Source organism: Salvelinus alpinus, chromosome 5 (genome assembly GCF_045679555.1).
Source record: "Salvelinus alpinus chromosome 5, SLU_Salpinus.1, whole genome shotgun sequence".
NCBI lineage: Eukaryota > Metazoa > Chordata > Actinopteri > Salmoniformes > Salmonidae > Salvelinus > Salvelinus alpinus.
Window position 1 is genome coordinate 85683092 of NC_092090.1, and position 26875 is coordinate 85709966.

Consider the following 26875-nt stretch of genomic DNA (forward strand, 5'->3'; position numbering starts at 1 on the left):
GTGTGTGTGTGTGTGTGTGTGTGTGTGTGTGTGTGTGTGTGTGTGTGTGTGTGTGTGTGTGTGTGTGTGTGTGTGTGTGTGTGTGTGTGTGTGTGTGTGTGTATGTTCGAACCAGCAGCACAGCAACCCCCGCTGGCATAGCATAGGACTGGTTACTGATCTTTGATTACATTGCAGGCTAATTACAAACTACTCAGAGTATAGTTCCACTGGGCCACCGCTATTTCAGAAGGGTCTCTGACTGCTGCTACAAGTGCCCTGCTCGACATAATGCTGTTCTCATAATGCCAAGCTGGGTCATATTAATTCTTGCACACCATAGAAAAATGTAGCAAAATGTTTTGCAACAGAATACAATAACAAGTGTTTCTTATTGGACAAGTTTAGGTAATCACTCCGTCTCAGTCCGTTTCGTGACTAATGAGTACGACCCTGATATTAAATCTTAGAGCTCTCTGATCAGATGTCATTGATTGTGGATTCAAGGAACTTTGCTTTGCACCATAGAAAACTGCACACACTTGACAAGAAATGTCCCAAGGTTTACGAGATAATCTCCAAAAGGCCTGGGAATACGAACAAAATGACCCTTTATACTCTCCCAATATTTAAGCAATAAGGCACAAGGGGGTGTGGTATATGGCCAATATACCTCGGCTAAGGGCTGTTCTTATGCACAACGCAACGAAGAGTGCATGGATACAGCCCTCGGCCATATACCACAAAACCCTGAGGTGCCTTATTGCTATTATAAACTGGTTACATACGCAGTAAAAATAAATGTTTTGTCATGCCCATGGTATACGGTCTGATACCACGGCTGTCAGCCAATCAGCATTCAGTGCTCAAACCACTCAGTTTATAATAATCAGTATATTTACATCTTTACACTATAAACACACAGTTGTAAGAAAAAAGAAGAGACAACTTATAAAATAAAAATTTCAGCAAGAGACTGTTGGGTCGTATCAGGATAAGATCGTTTGTGGTGTTCCCTTGCATTGGGTATTCACAGGGAAAGACCACAAGGGAGCATTAACCTGGTTACCTCAGTAACATGGTAACCTGTAGCAGCAAACACGCATGCATGAATGCAACGCAAGTACGCATGCACACACACACACAGACAGGGGGAAGGAGAAGCACAGGTGTCCGTTTCCACTGGCCCGATGACCTAAACGAGAGAAAATATCAAATGTCTCTCTATTTGTGGCAGTTCAAGCTGCTTCCCACCATTGGAGTAGAGTTAGACATAATGGATGTTCAGATGTTGCTCATTTCAATTATCCACCCTCCACTCCGAAAAGTTGTCAGGGGGCTACTTCTGCCCGAGCACCCCGCCTCTCTCTCCCCAATCCGGCAGCCCAGCAATGCTTGTCCAATCTTAACAAGCTTTGCGCTACCCACTGGGCTCTGATTCAGCACGAGACCCGGTTAAATCCAATTACACAGGAGTCAGAGAGGTTGATTTTCCCATTAGAGATTCCATGCTGAGAATGAAGGCTGGATGATAACACTCACATCATCAGAACATTACAGCCAAGTCCCTCCCTCTCTCGCGCCCCCCCCTCCCCCCTCTATCTCTCTCTCTCCACCATTCCCCCTTTTCCTCTATCCCTCTCTCTCTCCCTTTTTCTCTCTTTTTCTTTCTTTCATAGTCCATCAAAGTAATTTTTTCAGAGCAGCGGAACGAGGGCCGAGCTCCCGTCTTCAGTTCATGTTCCAGCCGTGGAGTACACGGTCAGCAAGGTTAATTACTCCCTGTATACATTGAAGGCAGTTCTTTACTTTCACAACATTTCGTGTCTTTCTCTGAAGCTACAGTATGTGACATAAGAACCACCTGTATGTATTTCTTTCAATTTACAGTATGATTTCATATGTATGTGAACAGCATTTTTCCCTATTCTGTATGAATAGCAACAGGTCATCAAAATAGTTAAACGGTTTTAAAAACAATTCTAATAAATGCAACAGTTGGACAATGGATTTTTAAAATCCATCAGATATTGACTGAATTATAGCACATAAAACCTTTCACTGGCACTGACAAATAATGAGTTCAGGTATTCCATTTATTGTCAAATTTAACTTTTTTTTTCATAGAATGCACACATATACAGTGTCTTCAGAAAGTATTCAAAACCCACATTTTATTGTGTTACAGCCTGAATTCAAAATGGATGACACATTTTTTCTCTCTCCCATCTTCATGCAATACCCCATAATAACAAAATGTATTGAAAATTGAAACATCTCATTTAAATAAGCATTCAGACCCCCGAGTCAATACTTGTAGAAGCACCTTTGGCAGCGATTACAGCTGTGAGTCTTTCTGGGTAAGTCACTATGAGCTTTCCACACATGGATTGTGCAACATTTGCCCATTATTATTAAAAAAATTCTTCAAGCTCTGTCAAATCTGTTGTTAATCAAATCAAATTTATTTTCAAATCAAATTTATTGATATAGCCCTTCGTACATCAGCTGATATCTCAAAGTGCTGTACAGAAACCCAGCCTAAAACCCCAAACAGCAAGCAATGCAGGTGTAGAAGCACGGTGGCTAGGAAAAACTCCCTAGAAAGGCCAAAACCTAGGAAGAAACCTAGAGAGGAACTAATCATTGTTAGACAACCCTTTTCAGGTCTTGCCATAGATTTTCAAGCAGATTTAAGTCAAAACTGAAACTTAGCCACTGTTCTTGGTAAGCAACAACAGTGCAGATTTGGCCTTGTGTTTTAGGTTATTGTCCTGCTGAAAGGTGACTCCACCATACACTGGGAGATGAAATGCAAGCTGAACCAGGTTTTCCCCTTGGATTTTGCCTGTGCTTAACTCTATTCCATTACTTTTTTATCCTGAAAAACTCCCCAGTCCTTAATGATTACAACCATACCCATAACATGTTGCAGCCACCACTATGCTTGAAAATATGGAGAGTGGTACTGTATTGGATTGGATTTGCCCCACACATAACACTTAAGGACAAAAAGTGAATTGTTTTGCCACATTTTTTTGCATTATTACTTTAGTGCCTTGTTGCAAACAGGACGCATGTTTTGTAATATTTTTATTCTGTGTAGGCTTCCTTCCTTCCTTTCAATCTCAATTAAGTTAGTATTGTGGAATAACTCCAATGTTGTTGGTCCATTGTCTGTTTTCTCCTATAACAGCCATTAAACTCTGTAACTGTTTTAAAGTCACCATTGGCTACCATACCATCCTCTCTGGCAAATTAGTTAGGAAGGACGCCTGTATCTTTGTAGTGACTGGTACACCATCCAAAGTGTAATTAATAACTTTACCATGCTCAAAGGGATATTCAGTGTCTGCTATATTTGTTCTCTCCCATCTACCAATAGGTGCACTTCTTTGTGATTGAATCTGTGTTTGAAATTACCTGCTCGACTGAGGGACCTTAATTGTAGGTGTGGGGTACAGAGATGAGGTAGTCATGTTAAACACTATTATTAACACTATTATTGCACACAGAGTGAGTCCATACAATTTATTATGTGACTTGTTACATAATAAATGAAGTTAATTAGGCTTGCCTGAAGTTAATTAGGCTTGCCATAACAAAGGGGTTGAATACTTAATGACTCAAGACATTTCAGTTTTTCTTTTTTTATTAATTAGTAAACACTTTGAAAAACATAATTCCACTTTGACATTATGGGGTATTGTGCGTAGCCCAGTGGGAAAAAAAACTCAATTTGATCCATTTAAATTCAGGCTGTAACACAACAACATCTGGAAAAGGAAAGAGGTGTGAAAATTGTATGTGCCTCATTTGCATAAATACACTGGGTGTATTTTCATATTGTCACATCCTGATCTGTTTCACTTGTCTTTGTGATTGTCTACACCCCCCTCCAGGTGTCACCCATCTTCCCCATTATCCCCTGTGTATTTATACCTGTGATCTCTGTCTGTTGCCAGTTTGTTTTGTTTCGTCAAGCTTACCAGCAGTTTTCCCTCTGTTCCTGTTTTCTAGTTTTCCCGGTTTTGACCTTTTCTGCCTGCTCTGACCCTGAGCCTGCATGTCTGCCATCCTGTACCTTTGCCCCACCTATCTGGATTACTGACCCCTGCCTGCCCTTGACCTGTCTTTTGCCTGCCCCTGTTGGATTAATAAACTGTTAATTCGACGCTGTCTGCATCTGTGTCTTACCTGAAACGTGATACATATATGAATAGATTAAAATAAAGGGGTGGAACATGGCTGCAATCACCAAAAACTTGTTCTGTCTTGGCTGGGACTACTTGCACTCACCTGCACTGTCTAGAGACTGCCTCATGAATTACTGTTGTTGTCACGTTCTGGTGTATAATTCAACAAGTGTGCCAACAGCAGGACACCCTCGGATAAAACATCAACATGCTTGGCTGTAGATTACATCTATCTACAGTTGAAGTCGGAAGGTTACATACACTTATGCTGGAGTCATTAAAACTCGTTTTTCAACCACTCCACAAATTTCTTGTTAACAAACTATAGTTTTGGCAAGTCGGTTAGGACATCTACTTTGTGCATGACACAAGTAATTTTTCCAACAATTGTTTACAGACAGATTATTTCACTTATAATGCACTGTATCACAATTCCAGTGGGTCAGAAGTTTACATACACTAAGTTGACTGTGCCTTTAAGCAGCTTGGAAAATTCCAGAAAATGATGGCATGGCTTTAATAGCTTCTGATAGGATAATTGACATAATTTAAGTGAATTGAAGGTGTACCTGTGGATGTATTTCAAGGCCCACCTTCAAACTCAGTGCCTCTCTGCTTGACATCATGGGAAAATGAAAAGAAATCAGCCAAGACCTCAGAAAAAAAATTGTAGACCTCCACAAGTCTGGTTCATCCTTGGGAGCAATTTCCAAACGCCTGAAGGTACCACGTTCATCTATACAAACAATAGTACGCAAGTATAAACACCATGGTATCACACAGCCGTCCTATATCGACATAACCTGAAAGGCCGCTCAGCAAGGAAGAAGCCACTGCTCCAAAACCGCCATTAAAAAGCCAGACTACGGTTTGCAACTGCACATGGGGACAAAGATCATACTTTTTGGACATTGCACATTTGTGGCCTGCTGGAGGTCATTTTGCAGGGCTCTGGCAGTGCTCCTCCTTGCACAAAGGCGGAGGTAGCGGTCCTGCTGCTGGGTTGTTGCCCTCCTACGGCCTCCTCCACGTCTCCTGATGTACTGGCCTGTCTCCTGGTAGCGCCTCCATGCTCTGGACACTACGCTGACAGACACAGCAAACCTTCTTGCCACAGCTCGCATTGATGTGCCATCCTGGATGAGCTGCACTACCTGAGCCACTTGTGTGGGTTGTAGACTCCGTCTCATGCTACCACTAGAGTGAAAGCACCGCCAGCATTCAAAAGTGACCAAAACATCAGCCAGGAAGCATAGGAACTGAGAAGTGGTCTGTGGTCACCACCTGCAGAACCACTCCTTTATTGGGGGTGTCTTGCTAATTGCCTATAATTTCCACCTTTTGTCTATTCCATTTGCACAACAGCATGTGCAATTTATTGTCAATCAGTGTTGCTTCCTAAGTGGACAGTTTGATTTCACAGAAGTGTGATTGACTTGGAGTTACATTGTGTTGTTTAAGTGTTCCCTTTATTTTTTGGAGCAGTGTACTTTACACAGTTTACAAGATTAGACATAATATAACTATAATCCGAGTGTTCATTTTCAGAAGTTGCTTTCATTTCAGGCAGTCTAATTTGTAAACACAGCTGTATTAAATTATAACTTTCTTCAATTCCACAGAAAATGAACACCCATCAAAATAACGGTCTTATTCTTCTCTTTCTTGTGATATAAGGGTCGAGATGTCTTAAATCCCAGACGAAGCGTTACTGTTCTTATGCAACGAAAATAATGCATTCCATGAGCCCATTTCCGCCATTACTGGGGTGTGTTTGATAGGACCTTACATACACTTCCGCGGGCATGACGTTCATGGGGGGGAAAAGACTGGCAGAAGCAAGGGTATGAAAAATTCGCAGGAGTAAAATGAAAATCAATCCAGCGAGATTTAAGTGACAAGCAGTAGTGATGCGTGGGTAAAATCACTGGGGAAGCCAAGCCTCCCCGCCCCCTCTATAACCTGTTAATGCATATGCCTTGCGAGTGCCACCATGATATATAAGCCTAAAGGCAGAGACAATAAGAAGACACAGTAGCAGAATAAATTCAACCACACCTTTGTTTTTAATCACAAAACCGGATAGCAATCTCTGTCCAGTGAAGTTCACAAAGCATATTGCATGTACAGTAACAGACAGTTACATGACCTACAGCAGGGTCAAGCAAGTTTGTTTCCTAAATTTTTAGACCACGAAACAACTATTGATTTAGAACCATAGTTACCGCAAGTCGCAAAGAAAACAGGAGCTGCCTCCACTATTCCAGCACCATTTCAACTTCAACATCATCAAATCACTTCTGCTTGGTCTAATACAGTGACAACTAAAAGATAACAAAAAAAATGTGGTCCAACAAACGTAAGATAAATATGATGTGGCTGTCCAATGTTCGGATTTCTGTGTGTGTGGGTGTGTGTGCATGCAAGTAGAAAAACATGTTGACTCACCCTACTTTTAGAGAAACGCCAATGCCATCCACCTCTCTTTCATGTTGATAAAATGGTCTATCACTCTGTCAAACAGTACACACTTATTTTTTGTTGTCCTAGGCTACCTGGCTAAAATGCTTGCTCGCTAGCCTAACTTCCATTCATGGGCAACATTAGCTAGTTAACTATAGACTTCTACATCTAGCTACATATTGAACTTCCATCCTCTCAGGCCAGGGGTACAACAGTGTATGAATTAATGGTTGGAGCAGAACAGAGAATTAAGTAAAACCACAAGTCCAAATCCCTATCTCCATCCATGGCTAATTTAGAAAAGGGACAATTTTTTCTAGCTGACTAGCTAGCCACCGGAGGACAACAACACAACAATTCATGTTTTTCTGTCAACGACTATATGCTCTCAATGGGATTTGATAGGAGTGACGCCAAATCCAAGCTGGCTTCCCTTGACACTGTTTTTTGGTGCACCAGGACCATTCACAGTTGAGCTCACTCGGTTTAGCTCAACGCTGATTGGCACATTTTTCATAATTTTTTTGTCAAGAGATGCCAGATGCTCGCTGGCTGCAATGGTCTGCAATGCTATGTGTGGCAACAATGTCATACTCATTTGGACCAGACAGCATCAGCTAGATAGCCTACACATAGAGACAGAGGGGCGCTGTTTCACTCGCTCGGTTGCTTTCTCCTGTGAAATACAGTCCGCCTCTTGTGAATTAAAGGAAAATTATAAAACACAGACAGATGAAAGATACATTATTTTATGTAAAAAAAATCATTTTGGAGGGGGAAGTCTGGCTTTCCTTGGCATCTATGAATACACACCAATTGACAAGTGGATTTTTCACCCATCAAACACAGGAGATAGATGGCTGAAAAATACAGGGGCATGCGAGTTGCTAGTATGAACAACCTGTCTATACAGCACTGAATTCAGCTCAGCTGTGACGATATCCTTTACACCACTTAAAGATCCACAGTGCAGAGAAACAGGAATGCACAAGGATAAGAGTGAAAAACAGACCAAAAGTTATCTCCAACTTGGTCAACCTTGCACTATAGACATTGCACTATGCCCTTATGCCCTATGGGCCCTGGTCAAAAATACATTTCAGTAATTTAGCAGATGCTCTTTTTTAATTTTGTGTATTTAAAAAAAAAAAAATATGTAACCCCTTTTTCTCCCCAATTTTTGTGATATGCATTTGGTAGTTACAGTCTTGCCCCATCGCTGCAACACCTGTACGGACTCTGGAGAGGCGAAGGTCAAGAGCCATGTGTCCTCCGAAACACGACCCCACCAAGCCGCACAGCTTCTTTGACACAATCAGTGGTGATTTTAGCATGTACAACTTGGTGGGGCAAAGACACCCATTTTTTTTTTTTAGATGCATGCCAGCAGCAAAGCCACTACACAACACAACACTAAACAATATATTTATTCCACTCCAACGGCAACGAGTGGTGCCCACAAACTGTTAGGGCCTACATAAAGCTGTCCCAACAGCAGAGCTTTCTTTCCAGCACAATGGAGTGAATCCTTGCCATCAAAGAAAGAGAAAGATTTACAGTTCTGAGTTGGATGACCGCTCAAAACGTATTTTCCCAGTCTGAGCGCGTTTATTCCGACATTGCAATGCTTGCAGTTAGCCACTGTCACTGATTCTTTCCAAACAACTCATTGTTGAATTTGAAATGTACAACTTGTTGTGTAATGTGTATGTCCAATGGCCGATGAGCAACGATACATTTTGTCTATAATTTATCTTCATTATTTATCTTTATATGACAAGGATTAAAAAGGATTTGCCAGTAGATTGTCGACTTTATTGATGATGATGACTGCTAGCTAAGATTGTGAAAGTATGATGTTGACATGATCAATCCAATCAAAGCTACTGTACATATAACGTGATTCGACGTCATTTTATCTGTGGCCAATGACCTTGAGCCTTCTTGGAAGGGCACTTCTAATCTAAGTCTATGGAAGGACCCAAAGAGCTCACATTCTTGATGTTACCCTTTTAAAGGCAGTGACAGAACACTTAGCCAATCACGGTGCAATACTGAGCCAATCACAGTACAATGCTCCTATTTTCTGCTAGCCTGCGACACAACCTGGAATCGAACCAGGATCTGTAGTGACACAGCTAGCACTGCAATGCCTTAAACCGCTGCGCCACTCTGGAGGCTATTTAGCAGATGCTCTTTTAAAGAGCGACTGACAGTCGTGAGTGCATACATTTTCGTACTGGACCCTGTGGGAATCGAACCCACAACTCTGGCATCACCGGTGAATGAGATGGAGACTTTTTATCCATTTACCCTCTAAGCCAGTTGTTTTCAAACCTCTCCTCAGGGACACCAACTGTTCCATGTATTTGATCTATTCCAGAGCTAGCACACCTGATTCAACTTGTCAACTAATCATCAAGCCTTTGACTAGGTCAATCAGGTGAGCTAGTTCATGGCTACAACAAAATTGTGAAACGTCTTGGGGTCCCTGAGGTTTAAGAAACACTGCTAAACCAGTGTTTGTTAATCCAGGTTCTGGGGACCCAAAGGAGTGCACATGTATGTTTTTGCCCGAGCACTACACACCTAATTCAAATCATGGCAAAAACTACAATGTGCAACCCTTTGGGTCCCCAGGACCAGGAGGAAGAAACACTGCTCTGAGCCTATGAAAAGGGCCATCCTCCCCAAAGAACACACCCAATTGGTCTTGACCCGGGTCACACAAAGATCAACCCCATTGATTTCTCTAAACCTGAAAGATGGAGGGTGTGTGATCTCCCAATACAATAGCACTGTGACAGAGGAACTGAAGCAACTTTCAGATGTTAGGTCCATGCAGCAGCCTCTCAGAGAACCGTCATCATCTGCCATGTCAAATAGAAGAGGGATTGAATCGGCAGGAGAGAATTTAGATCAAGCCTGTCTGAGTCGCCCCTGCAGTTCAACCTCTTCACTGCTCCCTCTCTGTCTGATGCTAAACAGCTAGCTGCCTGTGTTGGAGCATCTTGAGAGCAGACTGGTTCAAAGTCAATACATAATAGTGCTTGTTTCGTGTCCTCCTTACCATAAACCGTTACAACTTCATTGCCAGTCCTGAAGTAATCCATCTTTGCTCTCTCTGGACCATTGTAGAACAGTAGAATGGATGGACTAGTGGCTGTCACTTTTGATAACTCTTTTTGGTGTTTTTGTCTTTTCATAATTGAGAATGAATATGAGTATAATGTCATGATAGCATCTTGTAATGTCTAATTGGGTGTACTGATAGAGTCTAGAGATGTCCAGTCACCCACCTTTTTTTTCATCTTCAATGGTCAGAGCAGACACTGATGTCTACCTACTGGAGTGTCCAGGATTTGTAGATACTCCACAAACATTTCCATTACAACAAATGTGTAAACATCAATATGTGTTGATGGAACCGTGGTTCAATGGTCAAATCCCACTGTTTCCCCATTATTCCTGGACAAAGGCACGAGAGGGAATGTCATCACTGTGTTCTCTGAACAGGGAGTTGTTTACTGGGACATCCTTTTCTGATGCAGACAGTGGTGACTACTTGTGTAGGGGGAACTAGTGATCTGGATCCATATTATTAAAGCATCTCAGACTAGGAGTGCTGATCTAGGATAAAGTCCCCCCAGTCTATGCACTCCTGCTCTGAGACACTTTATGAATATGGGCCCTGGTTTTTATTTTATTTATTTCACCTTTATTTAACCAGGTAGGCTAGTTGAGAACAAGTTCTCATTTGCAACTGCGACCTGGCCAAGATAAAGCAAAGCAGTTTGACACATACAACAACACAGAGTTACACATGGAATAAACAAACATACAATCAATAATAGAGTAGAAAAATCTATATACAGCATGTGCAAATGAGGTAGGATAAGAGAGGTAAGGCAATAAATAGGCCAGGGTGGTGAAGTAATTACAATATAGCAATTAAACACTGGAATGGTAGAATGTGCAGAAGATTAATGTGCAAGTAGAGATACTGGGGTGCAAGGGAGCAAGATAAATAAATACAGTATGGGGATGAGGTAGATTGGATGGGCTATTTACAGATGGGCTATGTACAGGTGCAGTGATCTGTGAGCTGCTCTGACAGCTGGTGCTTAAAGCTCGTGAGGGAGGTATGAGTCTGATTTTTGCAGTTCGTTCCAGTCATTGGCAGCAGAGAACTGGAAGGAGGTTGATTGCCTTGGCTGTACTTTATGTCACACACTCCAATCCTTTATCATTATAATGTAACTAATGTAACCACTTCTGAAATCTGTTGAGAGAGCCCTGTCACAGTCAACATGACATCAGCCTGTAAACACACAATCAGAACTCTAAATGTTTTGTTACATTTACCACTGTGACATTTGAGTACTTTTCCCCCCATTTTCTCAATTATTTCCCTCCACATATTTTTTCCTCTCTCTGAACGTAATAATATGCAGTTAACATAATAAGCCGTTAACCTTGTTTCATATTTATGCAAGAGCTATAGGAAGACAATAGGATGGTCAGACTTTCTTTTACTAAATATTTATGGCGCAGTGAAGGGAGTTGTGGTCCCTCGGCAAATTATCTAAGTAGAGCCATGTGAATAATACAGTGTAACCCCACGGGCTCTAGGACTTAGATTTTCTGGATCTTTGGGGAAGGTCTTATTTTGTCAGTTATGTTCATGCATGTAATCATCGATTGTGTCCATTGCGGCAGCATGATTTACCATCTGTGGTGTCCCATGGGTTGACACTGCTTTCATTGGCTCTATCCCCACAGACATGTGTTAATTTCCGGTTGTGAATTTTTCTTAGATGTTTCTCAAATTCTAGTTGTTTATGTGAACGTGGACAACAGATTTTAAATTTGGTACACCCACAAAAATAACAGTGAAGTAGACAACTTTTCCACCTTTCCTAAGCAGTTGTCTTTAGCAGTTTAGCCCATAAGAGCCCATTCCTTCCAATTTATATTGTCACCAAAAGTAGGCTAAGATTGAAGTCGAAATACTGTGTCCCATAACACAGGTTGACATCACCAGCTCAAATCTCTTCTGACAAGTGACAACTTTTCAGCCCTGTTGTTTCCTTGGCTCATGTACCCTTTACCTCCCCTGCGCGCCTTCCAGACTATTTTTCCCGCTGTTGTGCGGAGAAAGACGCGGGTGCAGCGGCGGGGAAACAAATTGTCTACAAGCACTCGCCTTTTAATTCACATTCATTCCGTTTCAGACGCTAACAAGCAGCGATAGACACAATCAGAGTCGAAGGTCTCTAATAATTACTATGTTGGAATACTTGAAAACTGGAACTTGGGAGGAATGGACATTATATCGAAGGGAAATTGTATAGGGTACAAATACGCTATAGGACTACATATTTCTTAAGCAGTTATTCCTCTTATTTTTTATTTAAATTAATTTGTTTTAATTTGTAGCGCTGATTTCAAATTAATACTGGGCAAAGTGATGTATTAATGTTGTGTATTGTAGGCTACAGCGACGCATCTAAAGCGCACCTGCACCTCGATCTTGACCAAACAATTTATTTTAGCTAACAGAAAGTATCACACAAGTATGCTACCATATGTCGCCGTACAATGAGAATTGTCAACTATATTGGATAGAGACTGGGTGGCTACAGCTATAGAGTGGTTTATTGTTTTGAAACCATCCTTTCTCAAATTCGTCATTGTCCATGGATAGCCTACTGTTTATCCAGAAACTCCACAATCACAGTAATTAAAGGAAGTACTAGCCTAGGTGTAAATATAAAAAGTGAGATCAGACTGCATATTTTTTTGTCCATTCGGATGGTGTACTGTCTTCCACGGGAGTCTGTTACAAGTTGTTGTTACATTGGCAGCAGCTGTCAAACCCTTGGGATCCTGCCCTTTGAGCAACAACGGGCTCCGTTAAGGTAGGTAGGCCTATTGCGCATGACAGTGTGCTGGACAGCTCCAGAGAGGGAAATTTAAAAACGGTTTTTCGGAAACAAGTGCTGCACAGTGAAAACACAGTAGACTACACGGACTCGTCAACAACTAACATTTTCTGCAGATTATCCTGAACAGGTAAGATTGAATTTTTTCCGGTATGACAAGGATGAATGTCAGCAAATAGTTATGATACTTTGAGTGAGAGGGGATTATTTAAATGAGAGAACTTTTCATTTTTGTGTCATTGTTATTTCAGAAAGGGTGGGAAACGCTGCTATATTTTGGGATTGCACAAAAAGTAGTTTTTTTTTATCAGTAAAAAAAGGTTAATAAATAACCTTGTCAATTGTAATGCTTATTAAAAAGCAATCCATTTGACTTCTCTATTGTAAAACGTCAATGTTATATTATTTTGAAGCATAGGCCTACATATAATACCCCTGTAACTTGTGTATAAAAACATTGTTTGTTGTCTATTTTAATTTGCAATTGTTATGTTTTTTCCATGATAGCTGATATGATTGTCATTAGCTTATATCATTATTGTTATTAACTGGTCATAATCAGATTCAGATTTTTTTAAAATAGTGCATTCATTGTAACCTATATGATTAATGTAGTACATAATACTATATAATACACAATATAAATACTTATTTTCCTCCATAAGTAGTCTGTTTGATGTGCTAATATTTTATTTATCTGAAGGTCATTATAATAGCCTATATAATGAGTAGACAAAACAAGGAAACAAAATTAAAATGGTTAGGTCAGTAAAAAAAAAAAAAAAAAGGTCTAGACCTAAATGACATCAAGTATTGAAGCCTAGATGTCTTATGCAGAGGCACTTTTTCCTTGTTGCAGCATTATCAAATATCCCAGGAAATGATAGAAAGTGGAATTACATCCAGGATGTCAGGAGTTCTAGAAAATTCAGGTCATCATCCCTCTCCACAAGATTACAGGTAAGACTGGATTTGTGAATTGCAATGATAAGCTTTTTGATCAAAGTTGTATCTTTGTAAAGTTGGCTCCACTTAACAAAAAAAATGCAAATATGATTCAAAAGGTTTAGGTATAAGGATAACTCCAATATATATTTTCCAAAATCTCCCTATACTGTAGTTTTAATCCAACGGTAGATGGACAGCTCTTTCAGTGAAGGGAGGTGGTGTATGAAAAAGGGGAAGAAAAAAACACTACCTAAGAATAAATGATTTTGTCTGAATGGATCTGTCAGAAACCATCAGCTCTGTTTACACTCCCGCTGCCGGCACACAGTGAGACTGAGCCTCTTGGTCCGTCGGCTCCAAGGGGGAGATGGGGCTCTCCGGGTCACTAGCGAGGAGAAGTGGCTCTCAATTAGGAGGAGGTGGGAGTGGGGTCTGTGTAGTATTGAACCTCTGGGAAAGCTTGTGCGGCTTGTGCTAGACGGGGGACACTATAGACCAGCATGCCGTGCCTCGTTGAACATGCTCTTTATTGTGGGTTAAGTGGGGGTGTATAGGGAAGAGGCATCCTAATTGCTGTAAAAATATTTAGGGTGATTGGCCTAGGCCTAGAGATGCTTGTGAGATTTTCAGGCAAAAATTAAAAAGCATTAAGAATGTGTTTTACATATAAAATGTATTATAGGCTATGACTGTTTCCAATCAAGTTTAAATGTGTTGATCAAATCCCACTAATCGTTGAAGGGATATTTATGTTCTCAAATACAACCTAACATGATTTTTGTACCTTGGCTGTAGTCAATTCCTCATTCATTTAGAAATGTTTGTCAAAACACCATACAAACACCCAAATCCTTTATTACAAATGTACACTTTCTGAAGGTCGTGTCTACATTAGATTTTTTAAAAGTCACGTTATCATGTTATAGGCCTAATTCACTTTCAGATTTTGCTTTGATGCAACTCAATGACAACATTCAAAAGTGGATTGAACCCCAATAAAGTTCAGACATGTCCTTCCGGAAAGGATACTGCTGTAATATGAGTTGGATTGGTCTGTTTGTAAGGTGTTTTAGACATATTTCAGAATGAATGGAACCCTATCTTAATACTGACAAAACACAATGACTATCAAATACCTAAGTAAAATAAACCAAATACATATCCAAAAAAGTGTCTTGGGGATCTGACTACAGCCAAGGTAAATGGCAGATCATGTTAGGTTGTATTGAGTTGAACATCCCTTAATAAGACCAAAATAGTAATCTTGTTGGTATATGCTTCCATTGGAACTAGTGCTCTCTAAAATGCGTTTTACCTATTTGGATTAAGCCTTAACTCAGGGTTACAGGTGGTGAGGCATATATTTGTAGTTTTTTTGTGTGTGTGTTTTTTTAAGAGAGAAAACATGCGTGTGTGTGTGTGCATGTATGTAGGCATGTGTGCATGTGTCTTTTTGGGGGGTAGAGGGAGCTCATACTACAAATCTCAAGTAGAAATAGGTGTCTGTGGAGGTGCCTGTGGTGTACAGTTTCACAGGAGCGTCTGTCACTCTGCTTTGAAAGAGACGGTTATTCACAAGCCTTTACTAACACATGCAGTCAAGGTGTCCAAAGTCTTGTGCCAAGGCAAAGCGCTGGATGAAATGTCATTTATTCAGGTGACAGGCTGAGTGAGCAGTGTGGCCTGACCTCCATCAACCCCACCCTCCTCCCTCAGTCCCCTAGGGCCCCGTCTACTGGCCTTCTGGGTGGAGGGAGGGGGGACAGTGTGAGGGGAGAGGGTGGAAAGGGACAGGCAAGCAGATGGCATCCTATTTGTCCCTCTTGTGTGAGGGCTGTCATTCCAACAGATTAATGCAAGGGCTGGTAAAAAAAAAAAAAAGGGCAGACAATCAAGGAAGGGTCTGGGTGGAAACAATAGAGCCACGTGCCACTGGACAGATTTGTCGTTTGGGACACAATAGGTGATAATTTTTCAATAGACAAGGCCAACTGTTGCAGAGCGACATGTGCCGCTCTCCCATATTTTCAAATGATCTCATGCGCTGTTTACTTATGATTCAGCCAATGGGTAGAGGGAGATTGTAGTCACCTGATGTAGGGGTGATTTTGTTTGCAGTTGGGGTGGGGTGGGGAGCGGGGGATCCTACAGTCTCCAGACCCACAAAGTAACTGAATAGTGAGTGTCGTCATAGCGACCCCAATTACTGAACTATTCTACAGTAAGTGTGTGGAGAGACGACTGGAGAGGATTCTTCTCTTTTCTCCCTGCAGAGCCCTCCTGTCTTAAAAGAAATAATGAGCAAAAGCTGATTGGCACCCTATGCCCCGATTAAGCAGAAATTAAGCAGTACATTAACCAATAATGTAAGCAGGTATGGGAATTAATTGTTGACAACTTAATCATTAGGTGGTGGTTATGTTGCAAATCTAGTGATCACTTATTTTTATTTGTATTTCCCAAAACTCAGGAAGTAGATCATAGATCAAGGTCATAAACAAGTTACTGAAGAGGGATTAATAATAACGAGAATGTTGGCTTTTTATACATAATGTTACTATTACAGTAATTAGCTAATCAAATAGCACTCTATAATATACTTGTGGTAAATCCCAGATAAGATTATACTCCTGGATTATGATTCATTTTCACTTCTCCCAATCCAATGTTGGATGCATTACTTTAGGTTTAATGGAATACATGTCTGTTCAGTCAGTGTCCTATTTATTTGCCCTAGATATAATCAGACCTGAATAGTATGAATACTATTTATAAAGCTGGTACTTACACATTTGTTTTGGGGTTTGTACTTTTGGGATTATTATTTTTTGCTTCCATGGCAACAATGATTTCAACTAGTATTTGAACCCAGGTCTGGATATATCCTACAGTTGTATGCTAGGCTGTGTATATGAGTGGTTGTGTTGCTTGTGGCCCATCCCTGCAGACTTCTGACCACAGACCCCTCCCAGCTACAAGAGGATCTCCCTGGGGAACTGCAGTCTCTGTCATGGCTCACATCTGTAGATGTTCCCCGGCTGCAGCAGATGGCCGATGGTCGCGGTGGTGGCGGAGGAGACTTCAACGGGCCTTCCCAGGGGCAGGGGAGCAGCCTGCTTGAGCAGCAGACAGGTGAGACACACAAAAACACACACACACGCCAATTGGGGGAGCCTGCACCATTTCAAATCCACACACACACGCTCTGATTGGATAGTTCAGGAGTGCTTCTGGGCTCTGATGCTGAAGAGGACAAATTGATCAAAATGATTACAGTTGGAAACATAACTGCCAACCTGGCTAATGAGACTGGCAAGACCAATAGAATGATTAAAGTACAGTATAAGGGGATATAGACCTGGGCCTATACTGATACTTGATAGGGCCATGGACCCTGTCTTAATGCTTTACAAATGCATCCTTCCTTCTTATCTTCCTTGAAGCACAATCATGTATCCGAATACTTAAATTGGTGAACGTAATAGGGTGGTAGCCTTGCTCAGCCCTATCCAATCACTTGTGCTTACCTGGAGGAAGGATGCATTTCTAAAGTATTGGAACAGGGCCGATGTGTGGAGATTGAAGACTGACCTGGATTTTGTACTGCTTCCTTCCTCACAGCTCAACTGAATAGCATGACCATGGCAGGGGGACAGGGAGCCATGATCCACCTACAGAGCAACATGCAGCACAGCCCCCTGGGAATTAACGTCATCACCGCCCACAGCGGAAATGTAAGTTATGCATCCTGACATTAAAAAATACATATATGATTTATCCAAACTGTTTTATTAATCAGTCCTTATTCTCTAGTTAAATGAAATCATATAGTAAATATACTAAAGTTGCCCTGGGTCTATTCCACAGATGTCTCCATTCTCCATGAATGGGCAGCCCTCCCCGGTGTACCAATGCCCTGCCTCTGCCTACCAACCTACAGCCCAACAAGTTTTCACTCTGACCCAGGCTAGCCAGCAGGTAACTACGCCATCCCTACAACTGGGCTGTGGATACAGTTTGTGAATTAGACATGAATTGTTACATATAGTTACATAGTATTGTTAGAGTATTTAGTAAATGACAATGTAACAACCTATTAATACAGTATTGTTAGCGTAAATACAGTGTTACTACATGGGTATATGAGCAACTTAATGTAGTGTTAGAGATTATTCTATGAGTTTATGGCCTACTGCTGATTAAGGGTTTGATGTTTATATGGCATTAATTAAAACACCATTTTTATTTAAAATAAATAATATACATTACAAATATTCTAGATTGTTCTCTCATTTTCTCTCAGTGTTCTCCTGCTGGGTTCTATAGCAATGTCTCCTTCAACAACCAAAACCTGTTCACACAGCCGCGCCTGGCTCCACAAAACCAGGACCTACAGCCCAAGTCTTTCCCCAAGCCCATCTACTCCTACAGGTAAGCCTCCCCTGGGCCAAGGGGCATTACAGTAGTATTGTATTGCCCGGGTCATGTTCACTAGGGCACACAAAGGAAAATTACAAGTTCAGTAGTTCCCCGTTTAAGTCCATTTTCTTCCCTTTGGTGCCTAATGAACAACACCCTGGTCTAATTATCAACCATATGTAATGTATTTACTTCCTAGATTTATTACTAAATGGTAATATTGTCTTTCTACTTTGATCCATCCTCAGCTGTTTGATTGCTATGGCTCTGAAGAACAGCAAGACGGGCAGTCTCCCTGTCAGCGAGATCTACAGCTTTATGAAGGAGCATTTCCCCTACTTTAAGGTAAGACTTGAGCAGATCCTCTAAGGGCTGGTTTCTCGGACCCAGTTTAAGCCTAACCCTGGAATAAAAAGCATGCTCAATGAAGAATCACCATTGAACATGCTTTTTAGTCCAGGACCGGGTCCAGAAAACTGGCCTAATATTCAATAGGGATTGGGGAAGCAGATATGTTGCATGGAAGTTAGCATTGTGTTTAGTAAGTCGTTTAAATGTCTCCTTCCTCTCCTTGGGGTTGTTTTCCCTGTAGACAGCACCAGACGGATGGAAGAACTCAGTCCGACACAACCTGTCTCTAAACAAGTGCTTTGAGAAGGTGGAGAACAAAATGAGCGGCTCCTCACGTAAGGGCTGCCTCTGGGCCCTGAACCCGGCCAAGATCGACAAGATGGAGGAGGAGATGCAGAAGTGGAAGCGCAAGGACCTGCCAGCCATCCGTCGCAGCATGGCCAACCCAGGTGAGACCACAGGGCTGACTGAGGTCTATTCACACACAACCTGGATCCTGTTCAATAGGCACAAAATAGAGGAAAAGGGACTGAAACCGGGAGGAACAACCTGAACTCATTTTTGTTATCCTTTGCAAAATGTTTTTGAAAGATTCTGTGTGCTCTATTGAACACGACCCTCCACCAATGAAGATGATTATTCCCCCTCAGTTTTATATGTCTATGTGGCAAATGTCACGGCTACAGTACAGTTGGTTATGTTCCAATTGACACTAATATGCTACATTTCTGTGGTCTGCGATAAGCAGCATTACAGAGAAAGAATCTGCTAAGTTTGTTTTAAATGGACAGTTATCAGTCTGTCATCAGCTGCTAATCTGCACTGTTTTTCTCTCTCTGTCAGATGAGTTGGACAAGCTGATCACGGACCGCCCAGAGAGCTGCAGACGAAAGCCCATGGACCCCGGGATGACCCGTCTCCCCAGCTGTCCGTCCGGCCTAACCCTACCTGTCCCAGGCCAGATGCAACCCCAGCCCGTGGTCACCCTGTCCCTGCAGTGCCTTCCCATGCACCAGCACCACCAGCTTCATGCCCAGCTCCAGGCCAATGCCCAGGCCAGGCTGGCCTCGGTATCCCCCGCCCATAAACCCCCCCTCCACACCGTTCCTGACCTCTCCCACAGCCCTCTCTCCACCGAGCATCCCGGCAAGCAGCCTCATGACTTCTACAGTCTCCATGGTGACGTCAACGCAGAGGTGGACGCACTGGACCCCAGCATCATGGACTTCGCTCTACAAGGTGGGTAGCTATAGCACCTAGTCACAACATGATATACTAATTGAACAATCCTCAAACCAATGTTACTTGCACTGGAGTTGGCCATTTTCTTGTCTCTTAGAAGCAGTGATGACCATTGACGTGACAAAATGAGTTCCTTCTGTCCTCAGGTAACCTGTGGGAGGAGATGAAAGACGACAGCTTTAACCTGGAAGCGTTGGGCACCTTCAGTAACTCTCCCCTGCGTTTGTCTGACTGTGACCTGGGCGCCATGACCGGCAGCCTCCCTCCTGTCTCCAGTGGAGGCAGCATGCCCTTCTCAGACCTGCAGGCGACAGGACTGTTCACCTCATACGCCGCCCTGGACGCCCTCTCCTCCCAGTACATGGGCACGCCAGGCAACAGCAAGCCCATCACCGCCCTGCTTTAATGAAAACATCCCCACCACAGAGTGGAAGTCAAAGATAGAGCTGTACTGATGCATCACCAACAGAATCAAAATACCTTCTTTTGTTTTGCACAGTGGCTCTACTTGTCGAGCTCACTCCTGGCACCAAAAACCACCCCACATCTTCTTTGACTGAAAAGCGTGAACCCTCATTGGTTTTCTCTGTCCACAATGACAGTGTAACTTGTGTTGCCATCCCCAAGCCACTACTTCAGATGTGAGAAAGAGGTCCGTTTGGAGACTGATTTGATCAAAATAATTTTAAAACCACACACATACAGGGTCTTCGGAAAGTATTCAGACCCCTTGACTATTCCCACAATTTGTTACGTTACAGCCTTATTCTAAAATTGATTAAATCAGTCTACACACAATACCCCATAATGACAAAACAAAAACAGGTTTTGGGAAAATGTAGCTAATTAAAAGAATAAATAAATGGAAATATCACATTTACATAAATATTCAGACCCTTTACTCAGGACTTTGTTGAAGCACCTTTGGCAGCGATTACAGCATCAAATCGTCTTGGGTATGACGCTACAAGCTTGGCACACCTGTATTTGGGTAGTTTCTCCCATTCTTCTCTGCAGATCCTCTCAAGCTGTCAGGTTGGATGGGGAGCGTCGCTGAGTTTTCAGGTTTCTCCAGAGAGGTTAGATCGGGTTCAAGTCCGGGCTCTGGCTGGGCCACTCAAGGACATTCAGAGACTTGCCCCGAAGCCACGCCTGCATTGTCTTGGCTGTGTGCTTAGGGTCATTGTCATGTTAGAAGGTGGACCTTCACCCCAGTATGAGGTCCTGAGCGCTCTGGAGCAGGTTTTCATCAAGGATTTCTCTGTACTTTGCTCCGTTCATCTTTCCCTAGATCCTGACAAGTCTCCCAGTCCCTGCTGCTGAAAAATATCCCCACAGCATGATGCTGCCACCACCGTGCTTCACCATAGGGATGGTGCCAGGTTTCCTCCAGACGTGACGCTTGGCATTCAGGCCAATCTTGGTTTCATCAGACCAGACAGTCTTTAGGTGCCTTTTGGTAAACTCAAAGCGGGCTGTCATGTGCCCTTTCACTGAGAAGTGGCATCCGTCTGGCCACTCTACCATAAAGGCCTGATTGGTGGAGTGCCACATAGATGGCTGTCCTTCTGGAAGGTTCTCCCATCTCCACAGAGGAACTCTAGAGCTCTGTCAGAGTGACTATTGGGTTCTTGGTCACCTCCCTGACCAAGGCCCTTCTCCCCCGATTGCTCAGTTTAGCCGTGCGGCCAGCTCTAGGAATAATCTTGGTGGTTCCAAACTTCTTCCATTTAAGAATGATGGAGGCCACTGTGTTCTTGGGGATCGTCAATGCTGCAGAAATGTTTTGGTACCCTTCCCTTGTTCTGTGCCTCAACACTATCCTGTCTCGGAGATCTACAGACAATTCCTTCGCTTGTTTTTTGCCAAAAAACAGTTCTTATCAACTGTGGGACCTTATATGGACAGGTGTGTGCCTTTCCAAATCATGTCCAATCAATTGAATTTACCACAGGTGGACTCCAATCAAGTTGTAGAAAAATCTCAAGGATGATTAATGGAAACAGGATGCACCTGAGCTCAATTTCAAGTCTCATAGCAAAAGGTCTTAATACTTATGTAAATAAGGTATCTTTTTTTTTTTTTTTATACATTTGCAAAAAAATCTTAAACCTTTTTTCGCTTTGTCATTATGGGGTATTGAGTGTAGATTGCTGAAAAAAAAATATATTTAATACATTTTAGAATAAGGCTGTAACGTAACAAAATGTAGAAAAAGTCAAGGGGTCGGAATACTTTCCGAAGGTACTGTGTACTGTAAGCAAGAGGAGTAACCAATGGCGGCTAAGAGGGAAACTCAAATTAGGAGCAAATTGACTAAAATATACCGACATCTCTGGTGAAACTTTGCCAAGCAAAGACTCAAGAGCTGTGCTACCCTGTAGTACACCAACTACTAACTTACCATCTGCTAGTTATTGTACCATTGGCATTCCTGTGTTTGTCAGCCTTACCATGATATTGTTAAGTTCCCTGTTCTTTATCTGTTGTCTGTATCATCTTAGGAAGTATTACTGTGATGTTTTATTTATATTGGAGAAAGGGAGGAATTTATCAAACACGGTTTACTGTATATATTTGTATGTTTCAAATCCCTTCTATCTCCACGGAAAAGCTTTAGTTTCTTAAACAGTATTTACCCATACATTCCAAAACAGGTCAGCATTGGAAAATATGCTAAAATCAGTCAAATTCTGAATTCATCATTGAAGTATTCACATGATTTTTTATGACTAAAGGCTGTCAGGCTACATGTACTTTAAAATTACACAAAAACAATAAAATCACAATGGGTAAATCAGTTTCAGTTTTGTGCTGAAAATATATTCATTACATTTATTTACTTTACCTCCTATTAGGGTTACATACACAAAATAGCAGATATTTTATATATATTATTGACACAATTTCAAATGGATATCTGATATTTTGTTGAAGGCAACAGCAGGAGAATAGCTTGGGTTCTCTCGGTTACAATTTTGTCATTTATCCATTGTACTGTTGTCTGCCCTTGTTCACCTGAGTTTAAGCAACAATCAGAATTATATTAAACACAATGAAAACATGTACACGTATTCATATCACATACAAAAAGATAGCATAAATCATTATCTTCTTTAGGTGTCCATTTGTTCCAAATGAGCACCATACAAATACTAAGGGTGTGAATTTATCTACTGGCATTTAGATTGTTCAGCCAGACTACACACCATGTATACACCATCAATAACCAGGTTTCCATCCAACCTTTTTATGCGAGTAAAGTACATGTTGGATAAAAAAGGTGACAACAGGCCTGACGCAAATTTGTAGGTAAACTTCACAAATGTCGACAAAACAAAATACAGGGTTATTATAAAGTGGGTTATTTTTGTGTCGGTAAAATGTATTATGTGAGAAACGGCGGTGAAAATGCCTTTATGCGAAAATATTGCTATAATAACCATCATATCAAAGTAAACTTGGAGTCACGTGATGACATGTTGTGTCGTCCTCACACTAGACTATTTGGTAAAACATGCACTTTATTAGGCTACAGATGAAATAAATGATGAACTTCACAGGGTGGTGAAAGTGCACGGTGATGAGCTTGATGCTACTTTCCTATAAATATCGAGGGTCTTATTCTGGTGACATGATAGTCAATGATTGGCTGCTGTTTGACAAATCAAAATAATCTCGCTCATTTTGTCCATAATAATCTCATGTAGGCTAGCCTACCTGCACTGTATATCTGCGAGTTGTTGGCTAACATGCAAATTATTCGACCCGAATGAGCACATTCGCTATATAACAAAAAAAAGTGAGAAAACCATCAGTAAAGTTGAAAATCCGACAGAAACCCATTTAACTTGTATTTCTTTTTTTTTGGGGGGGGGGGGGGGGGGGTAAATGGGAATTTAACAGCAAAAGTAATTTTTTTGTGCATACCTCTTCACGCAGAGCCTTTTATCCACAACAAGTCAATTTGATGTTAACACATCTCTGGTGGGAAAATGCACATGCTGAGAATATTGGCATGAAAATCTGTCGCCAATTGGATGGAAACCTAGCAATTGACAACAAAAAAATACAAATAAAATGACTCAGGAAAAACACAGGTGTATTTCTAATTCAGTCAAACACCAATAATACAAAGAAAGAAATTCAAGGGCACAAGAATAAACACTGGTGGTAACATTAAGTACAAAAAAAGCTTTTACCTGACTTTCAAATTGCACACGGTTAGGCTTTTAAAGACTACACTGACTTAAAACTAACCTTTGGTTTAATTAGGGAAAGAAAACAGAAAATTCCTCTTCGTACAGTATGTCGTACATTCAGAGGATAGCAATGAGAATCTTTATTAGAATACTGACAAAAAGGCCCATGGTTCAATCCATTCAATTAATGTTTTTAGATGTTACATTTTTGAAACAAATGGGTTTTCCCATCCTATTGATAATGTGAATTTGAAATGCCAGCAAGTAGTGGTGGTTCCCTCTGATCACAGCAATGTCAACCGCTACATGGAACCAGACCGTTTTGTTTGCCTGCTTGTAGTGTCAGGTGGGTGGGGTTTGTACCTTTGATCATTTTCTATTGGTTCCATTGGAACAGACAAGCTCAAACAAGCTCAAACAAGCTCAAACAAGCTCAAATACAGTATTTGAAATGATCTGAGATAGTATTTGAACCCAGGCCTGCTTGGAACATCCTAAACAAGTCCAATCACAGCATGTAGTACATGTGCAGTATATAGTGGCAGGGTGAATCTCTGCTGTGCCTGGTTACAGTGTGTGAGTAGCACTAACTAGCCCTAACCCTGAGAATAAGACAAGCTTTAGTCTTCTTAGCTTTATTAGCTCACCTGATTACAACAGAAAGTAGGATGCACTGGAGAAGATGCTGGCCCTAGGGTCCACACGTCTACTTCTCTAGTCTCTCTCGTATGGTACAACTACACGGATGTGTAGGCATCAGGCAGCTCAGCTCAGACCTAGAGTTTAACTGGGAGCCGTGCCGTCCATCGTGGCCAGCAGGTGGGAAATCTTGGCCCTCTGGGACGGAGTGATGGTCTGGCTCATGTGGATGATGCAGTCCATGGTCAACTCAGGATTGGCTTGCACCAGGCTAGAATAACAGACACAGTATACACAATAGGATTACTGGTAGTTGCTAGCATATATACACAGTACATTCAAGTGCATGCGTGTGTGTATATTATATATATACACACACACACACATGCGCGTGTGTGTGTGTGTACCTGCGGATGTGTTTTAAGGCGTGGTCCCTCTTCAGGTACTTGATGTTCTCTCTGATGGCTGATCGTGTGCCGTCCTCTTTGGTCAAATGTTTCTCCAGCCACTCCACCACCGCTTTGTTGTGGTCCCAAAGGTACGCCTGGAAATGAGGCACAGAATCTCACTCTAAAACACTTCTTCACACAATGGATTGGAGTGAAATAGATTGGTGTCTCCCACGCCGTAAACCAACATCTTAAACATATGGACCAAAAATAACTCCTTATGGTCAGAGGGTGACAATTAGGATTACATGTTTCAGACAGGGCTGCTACACTATAATAGCATAACACCACTTGTATGACATGAACGGAGACATTAAGTTGTGACGTCCATACCTGGACTGTTCCCTCAGTCTCCACAAACCAGCGGCGCAGCATGGACTGGATGTGTCCGTCACTCAGCTCTGGGTTGGCCTGCAGGACCTCACACTTCACCACGCCCTCCAGCAGGAGGCGCCGCAGACGCCAGTAGAAGAAGCTCCGCACGTTCTTCCAGTCCAGGATGTCCTGCATGTGACCACCGGGTTACACAGACCAACCACCGGGTTACACAGACCAACCACCGGGTTAAACAGACCAACCACCGGGTTACACAGACCAACCACCGGGTTACACAGACCAACCACCGGGTTACACAGACCAACCACCGGGTTACACAGACAATACAGTGAGAGGGAGGGACACTGATGCCCCTGTCCCATTGCAGGTACAGAGAATAGGACTGTGCACGACACATGCATCTCCTGCCAGCCCATGTGCTCCCTTTGTATTTTCCTTCAACTTTATTTTGCAGTGTTGGCTCTGGGACCTTCTCTTGTTTGATTGACTATCATAACACAGAGAGTGTTGTTGCAAAATACAGAGAGGAAAGTTGATTCTTACCGTGATGGCGCCCTTCTCCTGCATCCTACCAGGAGTGTCATGGAGGTCCACAAACTGCACTGCCACCTGGTGGTAAATGGGCAGTAGGAACTCCTCTCTGGCCCTCAGTTTGGCCTCCAGGTCCCGCCGCTGTTTGTCCGTCAGCTCGGGTGTACCTGGTCAGTCAAGAGGATTATTCAGCCAGTGTCTCCAATGGAAAGCAGAAAATGTGTGATTCTTATTGGACAAGTCCAGGTAGTCTTATCCTGTTTCAGTCTGATTATTTTTGTTTGGTGCCTAATGACCCAGTTGTTTTTTTTAATAGTTGACAAACCCCTTTTACTCTAAACATGCAAAAACTTCAACAATTGTTATAATGCTAATGAAAAGAAAAGATGATGCCTATTGTACATATGGGTGGAACTACAGGTACTGTTGTAAGAGTTTACCAAGCTGTTCAGCCAGAACGGCGTAGATTGAGTCGATTCGGCGCATGGTCTTCAACAGGTCTTTTCTGCGATACTTGATCTCAACAGTGCCCTCTGCCTCGAGCACACCACCCCTGGACAGGGAGAGAGTGAGAGACAAAGAGACAGAGAGAGAGACAGAGAGAAGAGGGGGAGAGAGAGAGAGAAGAGGAGAGGGAAGATAAGGGGAGGGTAAAGAGGAAGAGAGGAAGAGAGAGAGGGTAAGAGAGCAACTCATTCACATTGCAGGGAAGCTTCTCTCCTGTGTAAATGTAAAAAGGCCCACCTGCTCTCCTTGTCTGCGTAGAGCTCCATGCACAGAGGGTTGATGGTGGGGTCGATCACCACCCAGGATCCCCCTCTCAGCTCGGCGTGCGGCGGGATGTAGATCAACACGGGCTGGCGAAACTCACGCAGGCCATCCACGATGTAGGCACCGAACTTCAGCACCTGGTCGTACATGTCTGAGAGAGAAACGGACTTGCACTTGTGGTTGTATTTTATTCTATAAATGCTGGGGTGTTTTAGTGGCAGTTATTGTTCCAGTCAGTACCAGACCTGGGTTGAAATACTATTTGAAATATTTGTAATATTTTGAGCTTTACTTTTATCTGCCAGATGGGCATTCTTTGCACTTTTCTAGACTTTTCTATTGGTTCCCTTAAAACAGGCAAGCTCAATCAAGCACAGATACAGTATTTGAAATTATTTTATGTT

At 42.1% G+C, this 26875-nt stretch overlaps 2 protein-coding genes across 6 annotated transcripts in view; one reads left to right on the forward strand and one right to left on the reverse strand.

Annotated features, from left to right (window-relative positions):
• Positions 1 to 11825: 11825 nt before the first annotated feature.
• foxn4 (forkhead box N4) lies at positions 11826 to 22344 on the forward strand. Of its 2 annotated transcripts, none has more exons than XM_071403962.1 (10): positions 11826 to 12713; positions 13443 to 13543; positions 16479 to 16663; positions 17153 to 17265; positions 17399 to 17509; positions 17895 to 17962; positions 18199 to 18295; positions 18543 to 18750; positions 19145 to 19540; positions 19690 to 22344. In XM_071403962.1, the coding sequence occupies exons 2-10, from the start codon at positions 13464 to 13466 to the stop codon at positions 19947 to 19949; spliced, it is 1518 nt and encodes a 505-aa protein (XP_071260063.1). In that variant the 5' UTR covers positions 11826 to 12713; positions 13443 to 13463; the 3' UTR covers positions 19950 to 22344. The 2 variants fall into 2 exon arrangements, with proteins under 2 accessions (XP_071260063.1, XP_071260062.1); XM_071403961.1 differs by having other exon boundaries at positions 11828 to 12713; positions 17835 to 17962.
• A 33-nt stretch (positions 22345 to 22377) lies between these two features.
• Positions 22378 to 26875, reverse strand: part of acacb (acetyl-CoA carboxylase beta) — a 66173-nt gene continuing 61675 nt past the window's right edge. For 3 of the 4 annotated variants that reach the window (XM_071403958.1, XM_071403957.1, XM_071403960.1), the window contains 6 exons: positions 26445 to 26622; positions 26141 to 26253; positions 25713 to 25867; positions 25167 to 25337; positions 24792 to 24928; positions 22378 to 24655 (listed from right to left, as the gene is read on the reverse strand). In XM_071403958.1, coding sequence (XP_071260059.1) covers positions 24529 to 24655; positions 24792 to 24928; positions 25167 to 25337; positions 25713 to 25867; positions 26141 to 26253; positions 26445 to 26622 — 881 coding nt within the window. In that variant the 3' untranslated portion in view covers positions 22378 to 24528. Of the gene's footprint in view, positions 24656 to 24791; positions 24929 to 25166; positions 25338 to 25712; positions 25868 to 26140; positions 26254 to 26444; positions 26623 to 26875 lie in introns of those variants that run through there. The other variant, XR_011675212.1, reaches the window with a different exon arrangement.